This window comes from Oryx dammah, unplaced genomic scaffold (genome assembly GCF_014754425.2).
Source record: "Oryx dammah isolate SB20612 unplaced genomic scaffold, SCBI_Odam_1.1 HiC_scaffold_4, whole genome shotgun sequence".
NCBI lineage: Eukaryota > Metazoa > Chordata > Mammalia > Artiodactyla > Bovidae > Oryx > Oryx dammah.
In genome coordinates this window covers 67,243,855-67,270,263 of record NW_024070188.1, presented here as the reverse complement: position 1 = coordinate 67,270,263, position 26,409 = coordinate 67,243,855, and the positions used below count along the sequence as shown (strand labels likewise).

General features: G+C 40.7%; 1 protein-coding gene across 4 annotated transcripts in view; it reads left to right on the top strand.

The window, feature by feature from the left end:
* The window catches only part of HIVEP2 (HIVEP zinc finger 2), a 216,907-nt gene that overhangs the window by 164,950 nt on the left and 25,548 nt on the right, over nucleotides 1-26,409 (top strand). For all 4 annotated transcript variants that reach the window (XM_040238591.1, XM_040238592.1, XM_040238590.1 and 1 more), the window contains 3 exons: nucleotides 10,607-10,701; nucleotides 19,930-19,974; nucleotides 20,637-26,195. In XM_040238591.1, the coding sequence (XP_040094525.1) occupies nucleotides 21,024-26,195 (5,172 nt within the window). In that variant the 5' untranslated portion in view covers nucleotides 10,607-10,701; nucleotides 19,930-19,974; nucleotides 20,637-21,023. The remainder of the gene's footprint in view (nucleotides 1-10,606; nucleotides 10,702-19,929; nucleotides 19,975-20,636; nucleotides 26,196-26,409) is intronic.

Below are 26,409 nucleotides of genomic sequence, written 5' to 3'. Positions count from 1 at the left end.
GGCCTCCCTGGCCATCACCAACTCCCAAAGTTCACTCAGACTCACATCCATTGAGTCGGTGATGCCATCCAACCATCTCATCCTCTGTTCTCCCCTTCTCCTCCTGCCCCCAATCCCTCCCAGCATCAGAGTCTTTTCCAATGAGTCAGCTCTTCGCATGAGGTGGCCAAAGTACTGGAGTTTCAGTTTTAGCATCACTCCTTCCAAAGAAATCCCAGGGTTGATCTCCTTCAGAATGGATTGGTTGGATCTCCTTGCAGTCCAAGGGACTCTCAAGAGTCTTCTCCAGCACCACAGTTCAAAAGCATCAATTCTTCGGCGCTCAGCCTTCTTCACAGTCCAACTCTCACATCCATACATGACCACAGGAAAAACCATAGTCTTGACTAGTCGGACCTTAGTCGGCAAAGTAATGTCTCTGCTTTTGAATATGCTATCTAGGCTGGTCATCATCTTTAGAGTTTTACTGAAAAATAAAAGAAATTTTAATATTTTATTTGATATAGTATTTAGATATGTTTATCCAATACTTTGGCCACCTGATGCAAAGAACTGACTAATTGGAAAAGACCCTGATGCTGGGAAAGATTGAAGGTGGGAGGAGAAGGGGACGACAGAGGATGAGATGGTTGGATGGCATCACCAACTCGATGGACCTGAATTTGAGCAAGCTCCGGAAGTTGGTGATGACGGGGAGGCCTGGCGTGAGGCAGTCCATAGGATCGCAAAGAGTCAGACATGACTGAGCGACTGAACTGATCGACTTAGATAAGTTTTGTGTATATTTTGGTGCAAATTACTCTTTGTAAATAGCCTAATAAGAAACAGTGTTCTTAAGACTATCTAGTGATTAATTACTCAGGGAAAATAGCTGTTTAAACTCATTAAGCCCCTCAACAGTTTCTAGCTCCTTCATGCCTGTCAGATGACCAGCATTCTACTTTTCTGAGCAAGTTAAGAACATCTTAAGGAAAATTCTCAGTTTCTTTTCTATCTAACATGTTAATTTGCTTCATTATTTCTTCTTTTCCTCCAGTCTAATTCAGAAAAGTTGGACTTCCCTGGAGGTGGTTAAGGCTCCATGTTCCCAGTGCAGGGGACATGGGTTCCATTTCTGATTGGGGAAGATCCTGCATGCCACTTGGTGCAATCAAATAAAAATAGAATAAATAAATAAAACAAAAGTTTTCATTCTTTCTTCCAAAACTGATCTTTTAATTGATGCCTTTGAGTTCCCTTTTCTTTCCCACTTTTCCAAGAGTTTATTCCCTAATTCTCTTATCACTTCTTTTTCCCTTTAGCTTCAAGTCTTCTTTATCTTACAAACTTCTCAAAATTGATTCTTTTTCAGGTTACACATTTGTAGTTTGTCCAGGAAGAGATGGAAAGAGATGAAATATGTGTGAACTTTCTACAGTGTGTCTGTGATTGGGGTAGTCTGCTTGGAACTTATGATGCTAGTCACTGTCTACCAGAGTTCCCTTACCATCCCTCAAGACCTTTCCTTCTCAGCCCTCACTTCCATTAGCTCGATGTGCCAAGTGTTCTAGTCAGACCAGCTATTTCTTCAACATCCCCTGGTCTTCTCTAGTGCATAATGATATATACATATTAAATGCCTTTTCTTTGCATCTGTACTTGCCAAATCCTAGCATTCTTTTAAGACCTAAGAGCGTGTTTCCTAATTGCTGCATGCCCAATCAATGTCTTGTTTCTGTACTCCCATAAGGCCATTTTATGCCTCTGTAGCTTTTACAACTTGTTTATATGGTTTTCTCATACACTAGACAGCAAGCTCTTTGAAAGAAGGATTCTTGTCTTGTTTATCTTTGAATTCCACATGTGTACATTATTTTGAATTCATACTCAATGTCATTGAAATTGATATCAGTTAATAGATAAATGAGATAATAATATCTAGATTCAAACTTCATATGAAATTTGATTTCCAATAATATTTTATGTCATCACATTGAAGATATATATGCTTTGGAAAATGTATCATATGATTGAGTGAATGAGCCAATAGATGAAATTCTGGAATTATCTGACAGAGTTTGTCTATTAGGATATTATAGGCACCTGCTTGAAACTTGAACATTTTTCTAGCCTTAAACTTTGCAGGTGATGACATATTCCAGGATGAGGCTAAAAATATGAATGCCACCCAGAGATTATCAAAGTGCCAGGGTAGTACCTGAATAACTACATAGCAGAGGTGATTATAAAGCTTTTCTGGTTACCTCACTTGGATAAGGGATTCCCTGGTGGCTCAGACGGTAAAGAGTCTGCCCGCAATGCTGGAGGCCTGAGTTCGATCCTTGGGTCCAGAAAATCGCCTGGAGAAAGAAATAGCAACCCTACTCCAGTATTCATGCCTGGAAAATTCCATGGACAGAGGAGCCTGGCAGGCTACAGTCCATAGGATTGCAAAGAGTCAGACATGACTGAGAAACTATGCATGCTTCACTTGGATAAAGCATCACTTCCATTTGAACCACTTACCACTGTTGTCCTACCTGGTTGTGCAAACCCTTCTTGATCATATACTTTGTTAAGCTCTGATAATAGCTGATATTCAGATTATTTGTCATTTCCTAACTTTATGTCTAATTCCAAACTCTTGAGGGTTGTACCCTGTTGTTTATTTTTTGTTGTTGTGTGCCTCATCAATCCTTGGACGGTGTGGAATCGAGATTTGAGGTTGTGTGCCTTTACACTGGCATGTGAGTGCCCATTTCCCTGACTGTAAAAATTTTCAAGAGAGACAATTGATTATTTCAGCAGCTCAGTTACTAACTGAATAGGGCTCATCTGATTAGATTGTAAGATATGCCTTGATTTCTTCTTGAAGGATCTTTATTGTGTGCGGACCTAGGATATGGAGACTGAAAACAGTTTTATTCATTACATCTGAGAATCAGTTGCAGCATGAAATTTTGGAATGCAATTCAAGTTGTCAGCTGTGCTTTCATTACTTTGGGTATTATTTCCATTGATGTGGGAGGCTCTTCCCTAAGAGAGAGATTTTCCTTCAGGCAAGGTCAGCTTGTTTATGCATACTTATGAATATAATGCATATTTTACCACTCTATTTCTCTGTTCTCTTTGTTTACAGAATCCAAAATTAACGTTGGCTTTTCTTTATGCTAATCTTGGCACATCCAGGAGTAAAGGAGATTTAGAGAAAGAGTTAATGACCTTATTTAGTTATACCAAAATTGTAACCAAATAGTAAAAATAAGTTCTGTAAAAGATGAGACTAGAGAAAACAATACCTTGGAGGTATGACTTTGTTATGTCATACTTCTCATTAGAGTACGCTAGTCAAATAGTCCTCCTTTGGCTTTATCCTTCAGGTATTTAGTTAAAGAATAAATGTTTACAATAACTTGTTAAGCAGTAGTTATTTACCTGCCATAATATTATTAAGGGATAGAATAGAGGGAGTTGAAAAGAAGAGAAAGAAAACTTAAAGTGAGAATATAAATATAAAAATGTATCACATATGAGAAAACCAAAAAAATTTAATTAATACAGAACATCTAATTGGCCATGCCCTTTTGCAAAAACAAAGCAGCAAAGAGCATTCTGCAAGCGAAGCAGTACCTGTGAAGGTGGGGTCCTGTATTTCCATAGGCTCTGTTAGTGAAATTTCGGTTTTATGAACCAAAGGGCTTATCTCCATTAACTGTCAATTAATGAGCTGTTCTTGCTTTGGGATAAAAATTGATAAACAGTTTAATGAAGCATTGGTTTTTAGCTACTGTAATTTTCTGTTCATTTGACTTATTAACTTTAATATGGGTAGTAAATGTCATTGCTCATTCTAAGTTCAATATTATTTATTCCTCATTTTTATTCCTTTTTTCATTTAATCAGTTTCTGCAGTGGGGTCAGGTTAATAAACTTGTAATAAAATAGTAATATGGATAGTGGAAAATAGTTGACTTGAATGGTTGAAGACCTAAGCTATATATAGTCCAGGTCAATAATGACCTATGAGTCCTTAAGCAAGTATTTTAACTTCTCTGGTTCTCAGCTCTTTTTTCCCTGTTATTTGGCTGAGAGACTCGATGATTTCTAAAATCTTTCACATTACTAAATACTCCCTATATGATTTAGAATAAGCTCAACAAATAATGGTGATAGAAGTGAATGATTATGTATTTGCTCCTAAAATAAGTTAGTCTGATGTCAAATATGTGGTCAAGAAAAAAGAAAAATCTCAGTTACAACTCTGATCTTGGAAAACTTGACACGTGTTTAAGAATACATGTGGGGGAGAAGTTTGTGTTGCCAGCACCAGACAGTCATAGCCCAGATGCAGAGTCAGGACCAGAGAGCACTATACTATCCTGAATCATCAAAGAAAGATTAAATTATGTTCAGGAGACTGTAATTAACTCAGGGAGAAGGCTAATGTACTTTGGAAAATAACCATTAGCAGATGTTAAAGCAAAAATTATTTCTCTGTGGTCTTTACCTAACCATAAGATTGTATTAACTAGAACATTTACCTTATTCCCTAAGCTTCCTCATGAACCAGACTTTCACCACAGTAAAATAAAATAGATGAAACTAGAGAGAAACAGGAATGATAGAGCCTTATGTTTTTATTTAATTTGATTATTTATCTCTAAATCTAACACTGGAAACTGCAAGTTTTTGTATGCTAGCCTACATGCATGCTCAGTTGTGTCCAACTCTTTGTGACCCCAGGGACTGTAGCCTACCACGCACCTCTGTCCAAGGGATTCTCCAGGCAAAAATACTGGACTGGGTTGTCATTTCCTTCTCCAAGGGATCTTCCCGACCGAGGGACTGAATCCACATCTGTTGAGTCTCCTGCATTGACAGGCAGATTCTTCCCCTGAGGCCTCTGGGAAGTCCCATATTACTGTGTGTGTGTGTGTCTGTGTGTCTGTGTGTGTGTGTGTCTGTGTGTATGTGTATTTAGTTGCTTGGTCATGTCAGACTCTTTTCCACCCCATGAACTGTAGCCCACCAGGCTTCTCTGTCCATGGGATTTCCCAGGCAAGAATGCTGGAGTGGGTTGCCATTCTATTCTCTGGGGGCTCTTTCTGGCCCAGGGATTGAACCTGGGTCTCCTGCATTGCAGGCAGATTCTTTACTGACTGAGCCGCCAGCGAAGCCCATTAACATGTATAATTTTTTTTAAAGACAGTATCGTTGTGTCTCTCAAGCCTTTTGTGCTTGTCTTGATAGGACTGGCCATTTCCTCGTTTGTGCTGTGCCCAGTACTGTGCTTATATTTTTGTCAAAGCACCTAAAACACTTTGCAGCACTTACTTGTTCACAAATGTTTCCCTTCTAGGCTCTGTAGAGTTTGCTTTTTCATTTATGTATTTTGTAAACTTAGCTCGTTTTCTGATGAGTATAGACGTTCTCAGTTCAGTTCAGTCGCTCAGTTGTGTCCGACTCTTTGCGACCCCATGAATCGCAGCATGCCAGGCCTCCCTGTCCATCACCATTTCCCGGAGTTCACTCAGACTCATGTCCATCGAGTCGGTGATGCCATCCAGCCATCTCATCCTCTGTCGTCCCCTTCTCCTCCTGCCCCCAATCCCTCCCAGCATCAGAGTCTTTACCAATGAGTCAACTCTTCGCATGAGGTGGCCAAAGTACTGGAGTTTCAGCTTTAGCATCACTCCTTCCAAAGAAACCCCAGGGCTTATCTCCTTCAGCGTGGACTGGTTGGATCTCCTTGCAGTCCAAGGGACTCTCGAGTCTTCTCCAACACCACAGTTCAAAAGCATCAATTCTTCGGCGCTCAGCCTTCTTCACAGTCCAACTCTCACATCCATACATGACCACAGGAAAAACCAAATGTCTAAAAGTGTCACAAAAATAGTCCAGAAACCCTAATATAGGAGGCTTAAGTTATAATCATTAATTCACAGGTACTTACTCTTCTGTGCTTTTAGTAGTTCAAATTCACATAATGCTTTTATTTTGTATCTTTTCTGTGCTCCAGCACTGACAACCTGCCGAGAAGTGGTACTCTCAGATCATTTTCGCCAGCAGTTTCCAGAACCAGCCCCCTAAACACAATGGCAGAGTAATCGAATTTTTACTGTTTGTCCCTTCCTCCTTCTGTGAAAACTCCCCTTTTCCAGACACACTTTGCACTTTTCAAAGCCTTCTATGTAGTTGTCCCAGCAGTGAATTGCCCCCTGCTCCCAAATTAGCATTCTTTCCTTGTTCCTTCTCTTTATCCCTTTTTCGTCTTCACATTCTGAACCCAGTTCCAACCTTTAGCTTCGTATCATAACTGTTTCTAAAAATATGAGCTTATAATCAGACTTATCTGTATGTGTGTCTGTGTGTGTGTATCTTCCCAGCCTTTAACTCTCTTCTCTACCACCTCCCAGGTGCCTCTTATTTTGCCCCTCTAGACACTCCAAATGGAACAGTGGCCCCATTCAAAGTTCTTTTTTGTAGCAAGGAGAAGCTGCTGCTTCTGGTACACTTTCGGTATACTCTGATAAAGTATTTAAGCATACATTTATCTTTCAGTACTCTCCTCCCGTCTTTACCTACTACTTTTGAATCTCTTCTACTCCCTTCTATAAAATAAAAGAGGTATGTATCTCTTTTGTACTACTGAATATATGAAGAGTGGTAGTCCTTCTTTTAAACATTTCTTTTAACCAAGCAATATAAGGATCATATCTTGTTTCTAGGTCCTATTTGCCACTTCTTCCATAGAGTTGAAGCACATAATAATTGTTTTTAATTGTGACAGCTCTCATCTAAAGTGTAACTGGTATATTTTATTGGCTCTTCTACTAAAATTATGATCTAGTCTGTATGTGTTTAACCTCAGAAAAAAGGTTGATTTGCATGAGAAGTTTACCAATGAAATGCTAACTATAGTAAACTATTAATCCATAACTTGTCTTAAAATAATTTGGAAGCATAGAGAAATGAAATACTAAAGAATCTTACTAGCAATGGACATTTTAGATACGTCTCCATGTCTGTCTATCTATCTATTAATACCTGCCCACCTATCTAATCATAGCTCAACATGACCCTCACTTAGCTTAGTAATAATAACCTGTAAGCTTCCAAGAATAAAGATCTAATGTCAAGGATGATTTTTTTCTAAAAATAGTCTGAGAAACCACTGGATTAGAAACAATAATGTTCAAATTTTCCAAGTGTTTGTTACAAGTAGGTGACGGAGGTTTGGAAAATATTTTTAAGGAACTCTTCTGTAAGCCTATAAACGACAAAAAATCAGTCTTTACTTTGTTAGTAAAATGAAAGATAATTTTGCCTCATATTTAGGAAGGAACTTTAACTTGGGGATATTTAACAAGATCTGTGAACACAATTTTCTGAAAACTTTTTAGTTTTATTGGATATTAATGTTTCATTGCAGAGTGGTTTCTTATGAATCCAATAACTTAGAAGTAAAGCTTAAAAAATGAAACATCTCTCTTTACTTTATTCCATTGTTTAAAAAATATACTGTGTGAACTGCTGATTTCTAGGAAATACGAGCGTAAGTTGTAATACTACATTCTCAGGAGCTGTTTGAGGAAATATTTTTCTTTCATTTCAAAGACGAAACTGAGGCACAAAAACTCAGTTAAAATTAAGGCAAAAACAAATTTCTGAGATGGTTATCTCTATGTCTCTATTTTAATAGTAACAACAGTTGCCTCCCTTGTAGAGGCCATTACTGATTCCAATTGCAACAAAACGATTTGCGCAAAATCTCCAAACTTGGTGTCCTGTCTTTCATGTTATTACCATTTAGATCTTTGCTTTAAAATCACACTAATTACTTAGAAGTTTCTGTGAGGTAAAATAGCAGTACAATATTATGACCAGTGCTTTTCGTTCTTCAAAGGCAAACCAGTCATTGAAGAGGTCATGCGTAGCAGTTTCATACGATAGAAACAATTTTCAAACCCTCTTAATGAGTGAAAAAAGCAGTCTTCTATCATCTAACATTCCAGTTATATGTACATATCATGAGACGACTGTTTCCTATTTCCCGTGGTCATAGTCCTGGCGAGTCAGACTGGAAAAGCAGGGTCAGAACTGGGAACACTGCCCCTGACACATCTTGTCTGGAGGACTCACGTGCTCCCTTTTGCCTGTGGAAGCTACTGGTGGGAATGACGCTTTCTGGGTTAGGGGATGGTTGGGTGCTTGTGTGCAGCTGCCAGATAGCTGGAAGGAGTGAATGTCAGTGCCAGCGTTCTGAGGCTGAAGTTCTCCTGTTGTCTTTTAACTTTTAGTTCAGTGGCCATGGGGTCGCCAATCACAGGTGGTCCCTGGATACCACAAGTTGTTGTTTCCTGTAAATAGCTGTTATCTGTAGAATCTTGGCCTCTTCCTATCTTGGGTGAGTTCATCTCAGAGTGTGAATAGCTCAGTGATTTATTATTTTTTATCTGAGATGCCATGCTTTAGCTCAGGTCATATTGCCAGTGTACAGTTGTGGTTTTTTTAGCACTTGAACTTGATTTTCTTTTCAAAAGAGGTGCTCTTTGGTTTAATATGGATATGGTTTAAATATATAAATATATATGTATAATTATAGAAGCTATAATATTGTTGTTGTTGTTCAGTTGCTAAGTCATGTCCAAATTTTTGTGACTTGATGAACTGCAGCACACCAGGCTACCCTGTCCTTCACTATCTCCCGGAGTTTGCTCAAACTCTTGTCCATTGAGTCGATGAGGCCAGCCAACCATCTCATTCTCTGTTGTCCCCTTCTCCTCCTGTCTTCAATCTTTTCCAGCTTCAGGGTCTTTTCCAATGAGTCGGCTCTTCGCATCAGGCCGTCAAAGTACTGGAGCTTGAGCTTCAGCTTCAGCATCAGTCCTTCCAATGAATATTCAGGGTTGATTTCCTTTAGGATTGACTGGTTTGATCTCCTTGCTGTCCAAGGGACTCTCAAGAGCCTTCTTCAACACCACAGTTCAAAACCATATATATATATGGATATATATGGATATATATATATATATGGATATATATATATATATGGATATATATGGATATATATACATATAAGATTATACCTTATATATATATACTATACATAATAAATATACTATAATTTAATATGAAGAAAGTGAAAATGTTAGTTCCTCAACAGTGCCTGACTCCTTGTGATCCCATGGACTGTAGCCCACCAGGCTCCTCTGTCCATGGAATTCTCCAAGCAAGAATACTGGAGTGGATAGCCATCCCCTTCTTCAAGGGCTCTCCCAACCCAGGGATTAACCAGATCTCCCATATTGCAAGCAGATTCTTTACCTTCTAAGCCAGTAGGGAAGCCTTATTTTATATGTATATATACATATACATACATGCATACATACATACGTATCTTTAAGGACCCCATCACTATTCCCTCAGTGTTTAATCAGTCATGCTCTTTGGCTTTGATGAAGCTTTCAATTTTGAGAATGGTGGAGCTTGTCAAGAGTCATTTAAGTGCCAGAAAATGGTTGATTTGAGGCAAGAACAAAGTTTAGAAAGAAAATAAATCTAGCATTCGCTTAATAATTTGCCCTTTGCAGCAACAGAATCTTATCTGACCACCCACATTCATCTGGCTGCTGACGTGGTTCTTGCTTCAATTGCAGAAGCTATTTTTGCACCTTTTGTGTCTTTTGAGGAACCGAGTGGGCCTACGTGCTTATAATGATTCATGTTGCAAAGTGCACAGGGTGTCCTGAAGTGATATGCAAAGAGGAGGAGAGAAAATTAAAGCTAACTGCTTCCTTTAAGCATTTTGAACAGTCACATGAAATGGTACTGGATTAAGGCACATTTTAACTCTCATGTCTTGATGCTTTAGTACTTTCTATGAGATAACTTATCTAGAAGAAAGAGCAATGTTTTTAAAAATGAACAAATAAACAATGGATATCTATAGATATGTAGTACCTATTTATATGGGCCTTTTATACTAGGAGATAAACCATCTAAAGATGGTGACTGATTAATCTATTTGGATTGCATACTTTGACTGATCTTCTATGCATTTTTTTTGGATCAGGCTTGAATAAATTAATTCTAAGTATGAGAAAGTTCCTTTCTTCGTTACTTTCCAGAGTTTGTTATGTCTCAGGATTTAACTTTGGTTGGTTTTGGCTTCCTATTTCAGAAATTAATTTTAGCATGGAACATAACATTGCTGAAATAAACTATAGAAAAGAATTTTCTAGGAGGTTATCTGAGTCTTCGTCCTGAGGAGTTTAGTTGCTGATGCACCAAAAGAAGTTTAGTAGGAATCAGCTTTAAGTCAGATTTGTATCATGGATTGCAGTGGCATAATTTCTAATTCCAATACATTGACTTAACTCTAGCATTATTTTCCACGTTGCTTCCACGTTTACTGTAACAGATAATTCTCTTTTAATGCAAGAACTTATTCAAAAGATGTAAAGTATGTGAAAAGACAGGAAATTTTTTCTTGAAAGAAAAAAAGCCTTGAAGGATCCAGTTCCAAATTTTCTCTTCTCAAGGAGAGCATTTCTATGAGTAGTGTGTCGGTTAAATTCACTACAAGGTTCATCATTTTAAAAAAATCTTATTGTTTATTTTTTAGATTCCCAGAAGTTGTGCATGTGTTCCTGTGGAGGGAGTTGGCATCGTCGAAAGCAAAGACGGCTGTGATGCACTTTTTTGATATGAGGATAACAGGTTAATAGCTGACATTTATTATTTTATTCTATGATTTTTACATTTAACTTGAAGAGAACTTTTAACTTACTGTGCACCCACCCGTATGTGAATTGACTGTCATCCAGTTTGGAAAGAAACAATGTATATGCTATTTAGTGAGTGAAGGTTTTGTTTTGTTTTTCATAATAGCCCAGTTTTAATTATAATTTGCTTAATTGAAGCAGCTTCATTTAAGAGAATTTCTTTCTGGCAGAGTTTATTTTCATACAAAATGCTGTATAGTAAAACCTAATAACTTTTGTTATAGAATGTTAAAACATTCCACCAGGAGAGCAAAATCACAATTGTAAAAAATTTGCAAAAAAGCTTATGACAAAATATTAAAATGAGTAAGCTGTAGTCATAAGTCATAAAAACTTTGGACAGATATGCAAACTGTACAACTATCTGCAGTCATTGTAACCAACATGCAAAAAATATAGTTTAGTTTTCCATTAGGTTTGAAATGTCATGTTAAATTTTAATGTATGTCAAACTAGACGGTGATCATCATAATCTCTTTACTTTTTCTCCAGAAATTCTCTTAATTGCTTGGCAAGGTTTTATATAGTATATGAGTACCTTCCTCATATTGGCTAGTTGCTCCTTTTAGGGAGAACTAAGGTTGTGATGGGAATTTTGACTAATAAAAGAAGCATTTATAATGAATTTGGCTCTCAGAAAGGTGCCTTTTTTAATCATCCTGTGGAAATAAGTCTGTATTCAGCTGGACTCTGGCACTGCTCATAGTTTTTCGGTAGATCCTTTTTTCCTTCATCCGGTACTCATAGGTGGTAGTGACTTGTGAGTCTGTCCATGTTAAAGCAGCAGTGCTCTGAGATGCTCATGTATTTCTTAAAATATTTTGCAGTTGATCTATGACATTTTGAAGGCAAATACATGGAAATGGCCTCTAAATTTTTGTCCAGTAATTATTATCAGAAGACATCTGTTTTATTTACAAGTGTAATTCCACCAATGTCTCAAAAAAGACCAAGTCACCATTTTAGTTTTAAAAAAATGTTCTATTATTAAGACATTGGAAGTAGAGAAGTAGTGTTTATTACCTGTCATTTTATACCATTATTATTTAGGATGTTATTATTTAATGCTCACTTGACTTTTGCCACCACTCAAGTAATGATTAATTTCCTGAGGTAAAGTTTTTTTCTAAGATAGTGTTTTTCTAAGCAAAAGATCCCAGATTGACAGCCCGGGGTACTGTAGGCCTTTATTCATCTACAGAGCTGGGCTGCCCGGCTGCCAATCCCACCCAGCTGTTATCCTGAAGAGACCTCTGTGGAGGTCTACACGGGAGGCTGTTTCTGTGCCTTTCCTCTCAGGGCCTGTCTGAGGAAATTGTTTAACTGGGTGCCAGATTTATTTGAGAGGGACTGAAGCATGGTCAAAGGAGTGGGCACACTTTTAGAAAAATGGCAACTCTTCCAAGTAATATCATTTTCTTTTCTTTTGCTCAATTACTTTAGTTCTGTTGCCACTGAAACAGCATGCAGAAGGTAGTGTCTTTTTCGATATTACTCCACTCAGAAAATTGCACGGAGCCTGCAAGACAATGCCTGTCTTTCTTTACCAACCAAAGGGCTCCTATGGGCTAAGGCACCATCCACAGGAAACCCCAAAGTCATATCATCCTGCAAATTATCCTACTCCTTTCAGAGCACTCAAAGGCCTGAGGGAAAAATTTCAATGTGAATGTGGAGCTGTGTTTGGAATACTGTTCCTTTGTTGGCAGTGGGTGCCAAAAGTAAATTTGCGTGGGTTTGGTTACCATAAAAAGAAACCTCAGAGAACGAAATGATAACCAGCTATTTTCTTTCCATGTGAGGATTGCTCTAATATTGCATTTTTAACACATCAATTGATTGGGAAAATTGGAGATATACTTTTAACACATAATTAGAGAATTTGAAAAATGAAATCAATCTATACAATCATTGAGAAGTAATGTAGCTATAATTAACTATATTACTACTGATCTTCATAGCTCCAAGTAGATCTCTGTTGAGAAAATTATACTAAAATTACAGATATATAAAAGATACAGACATATCTGATGGTTTATAATAATATTCTGAGATACAAAGAAGGTATTTCTCTATCTTATAAGAATTTTCATACATTTAATTAATACAACACAAGCTCAAGAATTTCTACCATTGTTGGTAGAGTTAGATGGCTAAGTAAAAGTATCCTTTAAAAGTATCACCAAAAAAAGACAAATGTCATTATTAAACTTTGAAAGCCTTATGGATTTTCAAGTGAATTTGTTTTCCTAAGTGTAAGTTTAGAAGAGCAGCAAAGAGACTTTGAACTCCAGAAAGACATGCCATACATGCCCAGGAATAGATCTATGGTGCAGACCATTTGCATTGCAGAATTTTTGCAGTCTCCAAGATAAAGCAACCGAAGACAAGAGATTAACAAAAAGAGTACAAATGGTTTATGAATAGGATCAGTAAATTCCCAAAGGATCTGTCACTCCTGTTTTCTCCCATCTACCTTTCTATGTGCCTCAGAAACTCCAAGAAGGAAAGTGGTCTTATGGATAGCAGTTAGTTGAAGGCTGTCCAAGGATGGGTTAGAGAGTTATATCCTCAGATATGTTTAAAATCTCATGTAAACAGTTCATGTGAAATAGGAGTGATCGGACACAACTGAGCGACTGAACTGAACTGAACTGAATAATAGTCTAATTACACAAAATTGTGTAATAGTCCCTAATAAGCCTGTCACTGAAGTGAAAAGTTAGACATTATAGTTCAAAGGAATGTAGACCAGAAGAGGTCCCAATTTCTACTGGGATCTTCAGTTCAGGCGGAAGGACAGAACCTCTTCTTGGACAGAAGTAGGGAGGATGATACTAGGTTTATCTAATTTATGATAAAATGGTAAGACATCATAGGTGGGTTTACCCTAGAAATTTAAAAGGAGGAGGTTTTCCTGACTGATTCAGGGAAGTCTGGTGGCTCATGGTAAAGAATCTGCCTGCCTGCGGTGCCGGAGACCCAGGTTCTATCCCTGGGGGAAGATACCCTGGAGTAGGACATGGCAACCCACTCCAGTATTTGTGCCTGGAGAATTCTGTGGACAGAGGAGCCTTGTGGGCTATAGCCCATGGGTCACAAAGAGTCAGACATGACTGAGCAACTAACAACACTTTCCTGACTGAAGCTATTTACATAATTGAGTCAATGTGTTTTTTACTGGGATCAAAGTTGTGATTTTTAAAACATTTTCTGGATAATAAATGCTATTGGAATATAGGATGTTCTTCTATCAGTATCAGCAAGATTGTTTTTTAAAAATAAAAAGTAGGTGTGACTTTTTCTGATTTGCCCTTTAAAATGTAAACCCATTGACAATTAAATAACTATTCCAGATAATTTTTTTCTGACCATTAATGTATTATTTCTGATCTACTTTTGAATTTTGTGTAAATCACTTTTCTTTATCTTCTGGTCTGTTCTTTAATAGCAAAATATTATTACCTTCCCTTGAATTTTATTTGGTGCTTTTATTTTTATATGTCCTTAGTGGATAAGAATTGTATATGTCTGGTTTAGGGTTTAATAAATGTAATTCTTTACTGTAAACCACAAAAATTAAATCTGATTTTAAAAGTTATTGCCTCATTGCTACATGAAAACACTATATTGTATTTAATTATTAAATATAGTATCCCAGTCCTGTTTTTCATAAAATTTTATGTATGTGTTTAACTTCCAGTCCATGTTTTAAGCAAAATTATATATTCTATGAAAACTGAGCAATGGCAAGTGACCATATGCCTAATTTTCACTTGTGAGGTTCTTATTAATACTTTCTTAAAAGTAATGCTTTTCAAGGAACAAAGTAAAACAGTTGTATGTCATGAGACTTAATCATGGTCTCACAAGGGGCTGTCTTCATTAATACTTCAATATGCAGATTTTAACGTTGTTTAAATTGTGGATTTGTTTGAGAATCATACAGAACTCATATATTCTCTCAGGACTATGAAAAATTCACGCACTGGAAGTATCAGAGTCAAGTGAAAATACTTAGAAGAAAGCATTATTGCAGATGTATTTTTTCTGTTATATTCAGTTGCTAAGTTGTGTCTGTCTCTTTTTTCGACCCCATGGACTGAGTCTGGTGGCTCCTCTGTACATGGGATTTCCCAGGCAAGAATACTGGAGTAGGTTACCATTTCCTTCTCAAGAGGATCTTCCTCTCCCAGGGGTCAAACCTGCATCTCCTGTATTGGCAGACAGATTCTTTACCACTGAGCCACCAGGGAAGCCCATGTTTTATTTTACGTTGTAATAAAACTTAACAGTGGAGCTGGGAGTAGGGGATGCCGGTTGGGAAGGTGAGACCCCCTGATGCTTGGCAGTCAGCCAAATGTGGATTTGATTCTGGTTCTGATCCTAAGTATGGAAGACAGTCTTAACCATTGGGCCACTGGTGGAGTCCCCACAAGGACTTCTTGATTACAAATATCTTGCTTCAGATACCTGGGGGCTTCTGATTTCTCATCCAAAAGATTTATTTATTCCATGTTTTTCCCCCTTTTCCAAGTGTACCTATTATCATCACAGTAGCGTTCTATATTAGGGAGCAAATTGGTCATGGAAATAAAATCAGTGTTTGAGTTTTAGTTTGGGGAATTACAGTACATTTACACAGTGGCATCTTTTTAAACAAATATTTTATTTAAAATGTGAACATCCATGAGTACATGCTAAATCACTTCAGTCGTGTCTGACTCTGTGACCCCCATGGACTGTAGCCACCAGGCCTCTCTGTCCATGGACATTCTCTGGGCAAGAACACCGGAGTGGGTTGCTAAGCCCTCCTCCAGGGGATCTTCCCAAATCAGGAATTGAACCCGAGTCTCTTATGTCTCCTGCATTGGACATACTCATGGTAAAAAAAAAAAAAAAAAGAAAAGAAACAAAAAAAATAAAGATTACCAGAAGTCATAAGGTTAAAGGTAGAAATCCCTTCCTTTGTCCCTTCTTTTGACTCCCTGGCTCCATTTCTGTGATTTAACTAATGTAAAAGCTGTTTGGCATCCTTACAGAAATTTTCTGTTTATTGCCTGTTTCTCTTTTACACAAATGGGATTATAAAATATATTCTAGGGCACAATAAACTATTTTACATCCAATGTTACTACCTTCTGGATGAGCTTTTATATTAGAACTTATAGATACACTTAATTTTCTTTGAGTGGCTGAGTCTTACGACTGAGCCTTAATTGACCTAAGTAATCCTGTATATACATCTTTGTGCTCTTGTGTACATCTGTACGGATACATTTCAAGAAATGGAATTCCTGGACCAAAGAATATGAGCTTTCTTACTATGATAAACACTGCTATATTGCCTATTAAGGAAACACATCAGATATCATTGTAATTGATACAATTGAAGTTCATTCCCTTATGGAAACTGAGTACTCACTTTATATCTAATAGTTTCTTTTTTTTTTTAATATCTAATAGTTTCTAAGTTATCAAGTTTTCTGGAGCCATTCATAGTCATCCAGAAGATTTTTTCACCTTGCTGTCATGCAAATTTCCTAAAAAGGATATTTATTTAAAAAAATTGTAAATCTACAGGTTAAATTTTAAAAACCCACTCTTCTCAACTTTTTAATATCTAAGGAATTAAAGCCAATCCTTTATGTCAAAAGTCTAAGATGTTTTACTTATATTTTAGAAAATATGACTGAAGTTTAAAAAATGTTTTTCTCCTTGAGTTATTCTTAGGCATAGTGGCAATCAATATTATGTTTACTACTTTAGTGTTTTCTAAAGCAGTTACTTGCTGTATTTTTTAGAGCACATAATATGGTGGTGTTGGCTGTTCAGTCGCTCAGTCGTGTCCAACTCTTTGTGACCCCATGGACTGCACCACACCAGGCTTCCATGTCCTTCAGCATCGCCCAGAGTTTGCTCAAACTCGTGTCCATTGAGGTGGTGATGCTATTCAACCATCTCATCCCATCATTCCCTTTTCCTCCTGCCTTCAGCTTTCCCAGCATCAGAGTCTTCTCCAATGACTCGGCCCTTCCCATCAGATGGCAAGAGTATTGGAGCTTCAGCTTCAGCATCAGTCCTTCGAGTGATTTTTCATTCAGGGTTGATTTCCTTTAGGGTTGACTGGTTTGATCTCCTTCCTTTCCAAGGGATTCCCAAGAGTCTTCTCCAACACCACAGTTCAAAGGCATCAATTCTTCCATGCTCAGCCTTCTTTATGGTCCAACTCTCACAACCAGTATATGACTACTGGCAAAACCATAGCTTTGACTATACAGACTTTTGTCAGCAAAGTAATGTCTCTGCTTTTTAATATGCTGACTAGGTTTGCAATAGCCTTTCTTCCAAAGAGCAAGCATCTTTTAATTTCATGGCTGCAGTCACGCATTGATTTTGGAGCCCAAGAAAATAAAGTTTGTCAGTGTTTCCATTGTTTGCCCATCTATCTGCCACGAAGTGATAAGACCAGATGCCATGATCTTAGTTTTCTGAATGTTGAGTTTTAAGCCAACTTTTTTACTCTCCTCTTTCACTTTCGTCAAGAAGCTCTTTAGTTTCTCTTCGCTTTCTGCTGTAAGGGTGGTGTTATCTGCATATCTGAGGTTATTGATATTTCTCCCGGCAATCTTGATTCAAGCTTGTGCTTCAGACAGCCCGGCATTTCATATGATGTACTCTGCATATAAGTTAAATAAACAGGATGATAATATACAGTCTTGATATACTCTGTTCCCAATTTGGAACCAGTCTGTTGTTCCATGTCGGGTTCCTACTGTTGCTTCTTGAGCTGCATACAGGTTTCTCAGGAGACAGGTAAGGTGGTCTGGTATTCCCATCTCTTAAAAAATTTTCCACAGTTTGTTGTGATCCACACAGTCAAAGAAATAAGCATAGTAAATGAAGCAGAAGTAGATGTTTTTCTGGAACTCTCTTGCTTTTTTTTATGACCCAACAGATGTCGGCAATTTGATCTCTGGTTCCTCTGCCTTTTTTAAATCCAGCTTGTACATCTGGAAATTCTCAGTTCACATACTGTTGAGGCCTAGCTTGGAGGATTTTGAGCATGACCTTGCTAGCATGTGAAATGAGTGCAATTATGTGGTAGTCTGAACATTTTTTGGCATTGCATTTCTTTGGGATTGGAATGAAAACAGCTTTTCCAGTCCTGTGACCACTGCTGAGTTTTCCAAATTTGCTGGCATATCGAGTGCAGCATTTTCACAGCATCATCATTTAGGACTTGAAATAGCTCAGCTGGAATTCCATCACTAGCTTTGTTCACAGTGATGCTTCCTAAGGCCCACTTGACTTTGCACTCCAGAATGTCTGGCTCTAGGTGAGTAATCACACCATTGTGGTTATCTGAGTCATTAAGATATTTTTTATATAGTTCTTCTGTGTATTCTTACCACCTCTTCTTAATATCTTCTGCTTCTGTTAGATCTGTACCATTTCTGTCTGCTATTATGTCCATCTTTGCATGAAATATTCCCTTGGTATCTCTGATTTTCTTGAAGAGATCTCTAGTCTTTCCCATTTTATTGTTTTCTTCTATTTCTTTGCATTGATCACTTAGGAAGGCTTTCTTATCTCTCCTTACTATTTGGAACTCTGCATTCAGATGGGTATATCTTTCCTTTTCTCCTTTGCCTTTTACTTCTCTTCCTTTCTCAGCCATTTGTAAGGTCTCCTCAGACAACCATTTTGCCTTTTTAGCATTTCTTTTTCCTGGGGATGGTTTTGATTACCACCTCCTATACAGTGTTTTGAACCTCCATCCATAGTTCTTCAGGCACTCTGTTGATCACATCTAATCCCTTGAATCTGTTTGGCACTTTCACTATATAATTGTAAGGGATTTGATTTAGGTCACACTTGAATGACTTAGTGGTTTTCTCTACTTTCTTCAATTAAGTCTGCATTTTGCAATAAGGAGTTCATGATCTGAGCCACAGTAAGCTCCCAGTCTTGTTTTTGCTAACTGTATAGAGCTTCTTCATCTTCAACTGTAAAGAATATAATCAGTCTGATATCAGTATTGACCATCTGATGATGTTCATGTGTAAAGTTGTCTCTTGTGTTGTTGCAAGAGGATGTTTGCTATGACCAATGTGTTCTCTTAGCAAAACTCTGTTAGCCTTTGCCCTGCCTCATTTTGTACTCTAAGGCCAAACTTGCCTTACTCCAGGCATCTCTTGATTTCCTACTTTTGCATTCCAATTCACTATGATGAAAAAGACATTTTTTTTTTTTTTTGGTGTTAGTTGTAGAAGGTCTTATAGAACCTTCAAGAAGTTTGAATGGTCTTCATAGAACCATTCAGCTTCAGCTTATTTGGCATTAGTGTTTGGGCATAGACTTCAATTACTATGATATCAAATGGTTTACCTTGGAAATGAACCAAGATCATTCTTTCGTTTTAAGACTGCAGAGACATTACTTTGCCAACAAAGGTCCATCTAGTCAAAGCTATGGTTTTTCCAGTAGTAGTATGGATATGAGAGGTGGACTCTAAAGAAAGCTGAGTGCTGAAGAATTGATGCTTTTGAACTCTGGTGTTGGAGAAGACTCTTGAGAGTCCCTTGGACTGCAAGGAGATCCAACCAGTTCATCCTAAAGGAGATCAGTCCTGAATATTCACTGGAAAGACTAATGCTGAAGCTGAAACTCCAATCCTTTGGCCACCTGATGCGAAGAACTGACTCATTTGAAAAGACCCTGATGCTGGGAAAGATGGCTGGATGGCATCACCAACGTGATGGACATGAGTCTGAGTAAACTCTGGGAGTTGGCAATGGACAGGGAGGCCTGGCATGCTGCAGTCCATAGTGTCACGGAGAGTCAAACATGACTGAGCAACTGAACTGAACTGAACTGAACTGCATTCTGGACTCTTGTTGACTATGAGGGCTACTCCATTTCCTCTATGGAATTCTTGCCCACAGTAGTAGATATAATGGTGATCTGAATTAAATTTGCCATTCCCGTCCATTTTACTTCACTGATTCCTAAAATGTCAGTGTTCACTCTTGCCATGTCTTTACATTACATCTCAACGTTGTGAGATCTACATATAATGAGTTTTAAATTGACATTTGTAATTGGCAATGTTATAGTTTAATGGAACAATATTTCCTAACTGTATCTATTTTCTACCCAGGAAGCGACAAGACAATCATGCCCATAAGAACTCTAAACCATTCAGGTAAACATTATATTTTTTAACTTTCCCCAAAATATGTTTTTTCAGCCATATTATGAAGATTTTATAACTATTTTATTTAGATGCACTTTTCTGCCTTTTCCAAAGCTCCGTGACAATCTTTAATTCTTGCAGCCAGCCTTAGTCTAATCAATGTTTTTAAGCTATAAAATATATTTTATGTTAACATTATATATAATACGTATAACATTTTATATTAACATTGTATTATATACTTGTAAATTATATCATATTATACATTTAACATATCTAAATAGAGAAATATGTAGTACACTTAGCATGTAAGTCATAAAACTTGGTTAGCAATAGCTCTAAATTTATGTTAATGAAGACTTTAAAAATGTTTATGATTTTATAAATAATACATATCAAAAGTTTTCCCTTAAATGCTGTTATTTTATCAAGATTAAGGAGGGTTTAAAAGGGTGACCAAAAGTTAAGAGATTTATGCTTAGGACAATATTAAATTTGCAATTAATAACCTTTAATTGTGGAATTAATGTAACAGCTATAAAAAGGATTTCTTGGAATAAACATATTTTCACTGTATCCAATTTCAGGCTGTATACTTAGGGTTGGTTTTAGTTTCTTACTTGATAACTGTTATTGACAATCTCTTTGTGTTTTTTTCTGTTTTCTTTCAGACCATTTTGTCTTAGTGAAACTGACAGTTGAACTTTGCTCTAGTTGATGGGCAAAATTTCTCCTAGACTATTCATCATCCCAATTTCATCCTAGTTGAAAATATTCAAATGCCATAAGAAGTCTTTATAGATTTGCACTTAGCTTTTGGATGGACATTTCTACAATGGAGAGAACTGTGTTATAGCCCCGGTCCAAGGACATTACCATCAAATGCCCACAGACTACGGGGTGGGTGTGGAAGGTTCCAAAGAGAAGGAAAACTCAGGAAGTCTGCAGACACCCTGGAACATGGAAGCAAGCAAGCTTTGAAAGGGACAGCTTTGAAGACACTCCATGAGTCTGCACGGCTTTCAAGCAAACTAGCACTTGAGACCTTGTGTGACAAAATGGACACTGGGGACACAGCTCTAGGACAAAAAGCTACCTCAAGGTCTGGAGAAACTGATAAAGCATCAGGTAGATGGAGACAGGAACAATCAGCTGTTATTAAGATGAGCACTTTTGGCAGTCAAGAAGGACAGCGGCAACCACAAATTGATCCTGAGCATATCGGAAACACAGCATCAGCACAACTCTTTGGTTCTGGGAAACTGGCCTCACCTAGTGAAGTGGTCCAGCAAGTGACAGAGAAGCAATACCCACCACACCGTCCAAGTCCTTATTCATGCCAACATTCACTCTCTTTCCCTCAGCACTCATTGCCACAGGGGGTCATGCACAGCAACAAGCCACACCAGAGCCTCGAAGGCCCTCCGTGGCTTTTCCCTGGCCCTTTGCCATCTGTTGCCTCTGAGGACCTATTTTCCTTTCCTATACACGGCCACAGTGGTGGTTATCCTAGAAAAAAGATTTCAAGTCTGAACCCTGCTTATAGCCAATACTCCCAGAAAAGTATCGAACAGTCTGAAGATGCTCACAAAAAAGAGCACAAACCCAAAAAGCCCGGCAAGTACATTTGCCCTTATTGCAGCAGGGCATGTGCCAAACCCAGCGTACTGAAAAAACACATCAGGTCCCATACCGGTGAGCGGCCGTACCCATGTATACCTTGTGGTTTCTCTTTCAAGACGAAGAGCAATTTGTACAAGCACAGGAAGTCACATGCCCATGCAATTAAGGCAGGATTAGTCCCTTTCACAGAGTCAGCGGTATCAAAATTGGATCTAGAGGCTGGTTTTATTGATGTAGAAGCAGAAATACATTCAGACGGTGAACAGAGTACAGACACAGATGAGGAGAGTTCTTTGTTTGTTGAGGCTTCTGACAAAATGAGTCCTGGCCCACCCATTCCACTGGAAATGGCCAGCAGAGGTGGCTATCACGGGTCATTGGAAGAATCGCTGGGAGGTCCAATGAAGGTGCCGATTTTGATTATCCCCAAAAGCGGAATTCCTTTACCTAATGAAAGCTCTCAGTATATTGGCTCTGATATGTTACCAAATCCGTCTTTAAGTACGAAGGCTGATGACTCTCACACAGTTAAACAGAAACTTGCACTAAGACTGTCAGAGAAAAAAGGACAAGATTCTGAGCCATCTCTGAACCTTCTGAGCCCGCACAGTAAAGGAAGCACTGACTCTGGTTACTTTTCCCGCTCAGAAAGTGCAGAGCAGCAGATCAGCCCTCCAAACACAAACGCGAAGTCTTATGAAGAAATCATCTTTGGAAAATACTGTCGGCTTAGTCCGAGAAATACACTCAGTGTTACTACCACAAGTCAGGAACGCGCCACGATGGGTAGGAAGGGCACCATGGACTCATTACCTCACGTCAACACCAGGTTAGATGTCAAGATGTTTGAAGAGCCTGTTTCACAGCTGATCCCAAGCAAGGCGGAAATTGACCCCAGTCAGACAGGCATGCTAAAATCCACCAAATTCAACAGTGAGTCAAGACAATCCCAGACGATTCCATCATCTATCAGGAATGAAGGAAAACTTTATCCAGCCAATTTCCAAGGTGGCAGCCCAGTTCTCCTCGAAGCTCCAGTTGACTCTTCACCCCTTATTCGAAGCAACTCAATGCCAACTTCTTCAGCAACTAACTTAAGTCTTCCTCCTTCTTTGAGAGGAAGTCACTCATTTGATGAGCGGATGACTGGCTCCGATGATGTGTTCTACCCAGGAACGGTAGGCATACCACCTCAGCGCATGTTAAGGAGACAAGCGGCTTTTGAGCTGCCTTCAGTCCAGGAGGGGCATCTGGAGGGAGACCACCATGGCAGGATGTCCAAAAGCATCACAGGTCCATCCTTGAAGGAGAAGAAATTGATTCCTGGGGACAGGGTCGGCTATGACTACGACGTCTGCCGCAAACCCTATAAGAAGTGGGAGGACTCTGAGACAACGAAGCAAAACTCCAGGGATGTTTCCTGCATCAGCCCACTGAAACATGGCGGGGAGTATTTCATGGATCCCTCGGCGCCATCCCAGGGCGTGCCAACCATGTTTGGAACCACGTGCGAAACTCGAAAACGCCGGAAAGAAAAGAGCGTCGGGGACGAGGAGGACACCCCCATGATCTGCAGCAGCACGCCTCTGGGCATCGCGACTGCAGATTACGAGTCCAAGCTGCAGATGCAGGAAGGCACGAGGAGTGGGTTCGGCCTGGCTGGACAGGAAAACCCTTCTCATGGGCACTCTGAGCGCTTTGACCTGTGTCGACCCCCGCTGCAATCTGGGAGTCCCTCTCTGGGGTCGGAGGAGTCACCGTTGGCGGCTGATCCGGACAAGCAATCGGACGGAGCGGGCAGAAAGCCTCCTGGAAATGTGATCTCTGTGATTCAGCACACCAACTCGCTGAGCCGCCCCAATTCCTTCGAGCGGTCCGAGTCCGCTGAACTCGCAGCCAGCGCCCAGGAGAAAGTCTCATCACCCTCCGAGACGTGCGACAGCGAGATCTCCGAAGCCCCGGTGAGCCCGGAGTGGGTCCCGCCCGGGGAGGGCGCGGAGAGCGCGGGGAAACCGTCCCCCGCGCCCCAAGTCCCGCCGCCGCCGCCTCCCTACCACGCGCCGCCCCGACTGGTGCGCCAACACAATATCCAAGTACCGGAGATCCGTGTGACCGAGGAGCCGGACAAGCCGGAGAAAGAGAAGGAAACGCAGAGCAAAGAGCCGGAGAAGCCGGTGGAGGAGTTCCAGTGGCCCCAGAGAAGCGAGACCCTCTCCCAGCTCCCGGCCGAGAAGCTGCCGCCCAAAAAGAAGCGTCTGCGACTCGCGGACATGGAGCACTCCTCCGGGGAATCCAGCTTCGAGTCCACGGGCACCGGCCTCTCCCGCAGCCCCAGTCAAGAGAGTAACCTGTCCCACAGCTCCAGCTTCTCCATGTCTTTCGATCGAGAGGAGACCATGAAGCTTGCGGCTTGCAAGCCAGATGAGTTCGGGAAGCATTCAGAGTTCTTGACCGTCCCCGCCGGTTCCTACTCACTCTCAGTCCCCGGCCACCACCATCACCAGAAGGAGATGCGACGCTGTTCATCTGAGCAGATGCCTTGTCCTCACCCCACGGAGGTCCCAGAAATTCGGAGCAAGTCATTTGATTATGGGAACCTGTCCCACGCGCCCACAGCCGGAGCGTCAGCCGCCTCTGCGCTGTCCCCATCCCGGGAGAGGAAGAAGTGCTTTCTGGTGCGCCAGGCGTCCTTCAGCGGCTCTCCCGAGATCTCCCAGGGGGAGGCCAGCGCGGATCTGGGTGTCAAGCAGGAACAGCTGGAGCATCTGCACGCCAGCCTCAGGTCCACATGGCCCCACGCTCCGTGCTCCGTGCTCCCTCCCCTCCCAGCCGAGGACCCAGGGAAGCAGGTCGTGGGTCCCTGCCCCCAGCTGAGCTCAGGCCCCCTCCACCTGGCCCAGCAGCAGATCCTGCACCTGGATAGTCAGGAATCTCTGAGAAATCCCTTGATACAACCGACATCCTATATTGCAAGCAAGCACTTGTCTGAACAGCCACATTTGTTTCCCCATCAGGAGGCTCTCCCGTTTTCTCCAATCCAGAGCGCCTTGTTTCAGTTCCAGTATCCTACCGTCTGTATGGTTCACTTACCAGCCCAGCAGCCCCCCTGGTGGCAGGCACACTTCCCCCATCCTCTTGCTCAGCACGCTCCGAAGAGCTATGGCAAGCCTTCTTTCCAGGCAGAAGTTCACCCCAGCTACCCCTTGGAGCCCTTGGCCGAACACACTGGGAAGAAGTCCGCTGATTACACGCACACAAAAGATCAAACCTACCCAGGTTATTCAGGAACATCAGGGCTACCCTCAAAGAACCTCCTTCCAAAGTTTCCCTCTGGGGAGAGCACCAAGTCAACAGATACTCCCTCTGAGCAGGTTGCACAGGCAGATTTCGCTTCAGCGAGCGCTGGGCCCTTGCAGTCCTTGCCGGGAACGGTGGTTCCTGTTAGGATCCAGACGCACGTCCCATCCTATGGGAGTGTCATGTACACAAGCATTTCTCAGATGCTTGGGCAGAACAGCCCTGCCATTGTCATATGCAAAGTCGACGAGAGTATGACCCAAAGAACCCTGGTAACCGACGCGGCCATGCAAGGGATAGGGTTTAACATCGCCCAGGTGCTGGGGCAGCATGCAGGCTTGGAAAAATACCCCTTATGGAAAGTACCTCAGACTTTACCCCTTGGCTTGGAGTCCTCAATCCCCTTATGTTTACCTTCCACCTCTGACAGCGTGGCCACCCTGGGAGGCAGCAAACGTATGCTTTCCCCGGCCAGCAGCTTAGAACTCTTCATGGAAACGAAGCAGCAGAAAAGGGTCAAGGAAGAAAAGATGTATGGACAGATCGTGGAGGAGCTCAGTGCCGTGGAGCTGACCAACTCAGACATCAAGAAGGATCTCTCCCGCCCCCAGAAACCCCAGCTGGTTCGACAGGGCTGTGCTTCTGAGCCAAAGGATGGCTTGGCGTCAGGGTCATCTTCCTTCTCCTCGCTGTCCCCCTCCTCATCTCAAGACCATCCCTCTTCCAGCGTGCCCTCAAGGGAGCCTGGCATGCCAGGCTCCCGAGCATCCCCCCTGGGGCAGAAGTCATCCAGTGGGCCCTCGGAAAGCAAAGAGTCCTCAGATGAGTTGGACATTGATGAGACAGCCTCTGATATGAGCATGAGCCCTCAGACCTCCTCCTTACCACCTGGGGACAGTCAGCTCGAAGAGCAAGGAAAGGGCCAGAAACTGCCTGCTGGTGTGCTGGTCCACAGGGCCTCAGGCCCAAGTGGGAAAGTGGCTAATTCAACTCTTCTTTTCACGGACATGGTAGATTTCCAGCAGATTCTTCAGTTCCCCAGTCTGCGGACAACGACGACTGTGAGTTGGTGCTTCTTGAATTATACAAAACCCAATTATGTGCAGCAGGCCACCTTCAAATCCTCGGTTTATGCTTCATGGTGCATTAGTTCCTGTAACCCAAACCCATCCGGATTGAACACCAAGACCACGCTGGCTCTTCTGAGGTCCAAACAAAAAATCACTGCAGAAATTTATACTCTGGCTGCTATGCACCGGCCTGGAACTGGCAAACTGACATCGTCAAGTGCTTGGAAGCAGTTTGCTCAGGTAACAAACTTTGTTTCTGAAAGCGTTCTGTGTTGTGGATTTGATTGCTGAGCAGAATAAGGTAGTAAAGAATGTACTACCAAAAAGATACAAGTAAAGTGAAGGCCAAGGTGGCCAGAATGCTCTGTAGACAGGCCTTAATCATTGATGTGAACTTAGTTATGAGGATCTTAGGACTGTCCCAAGCACAAAGTATCTCTCCGGCCAGGTGCTG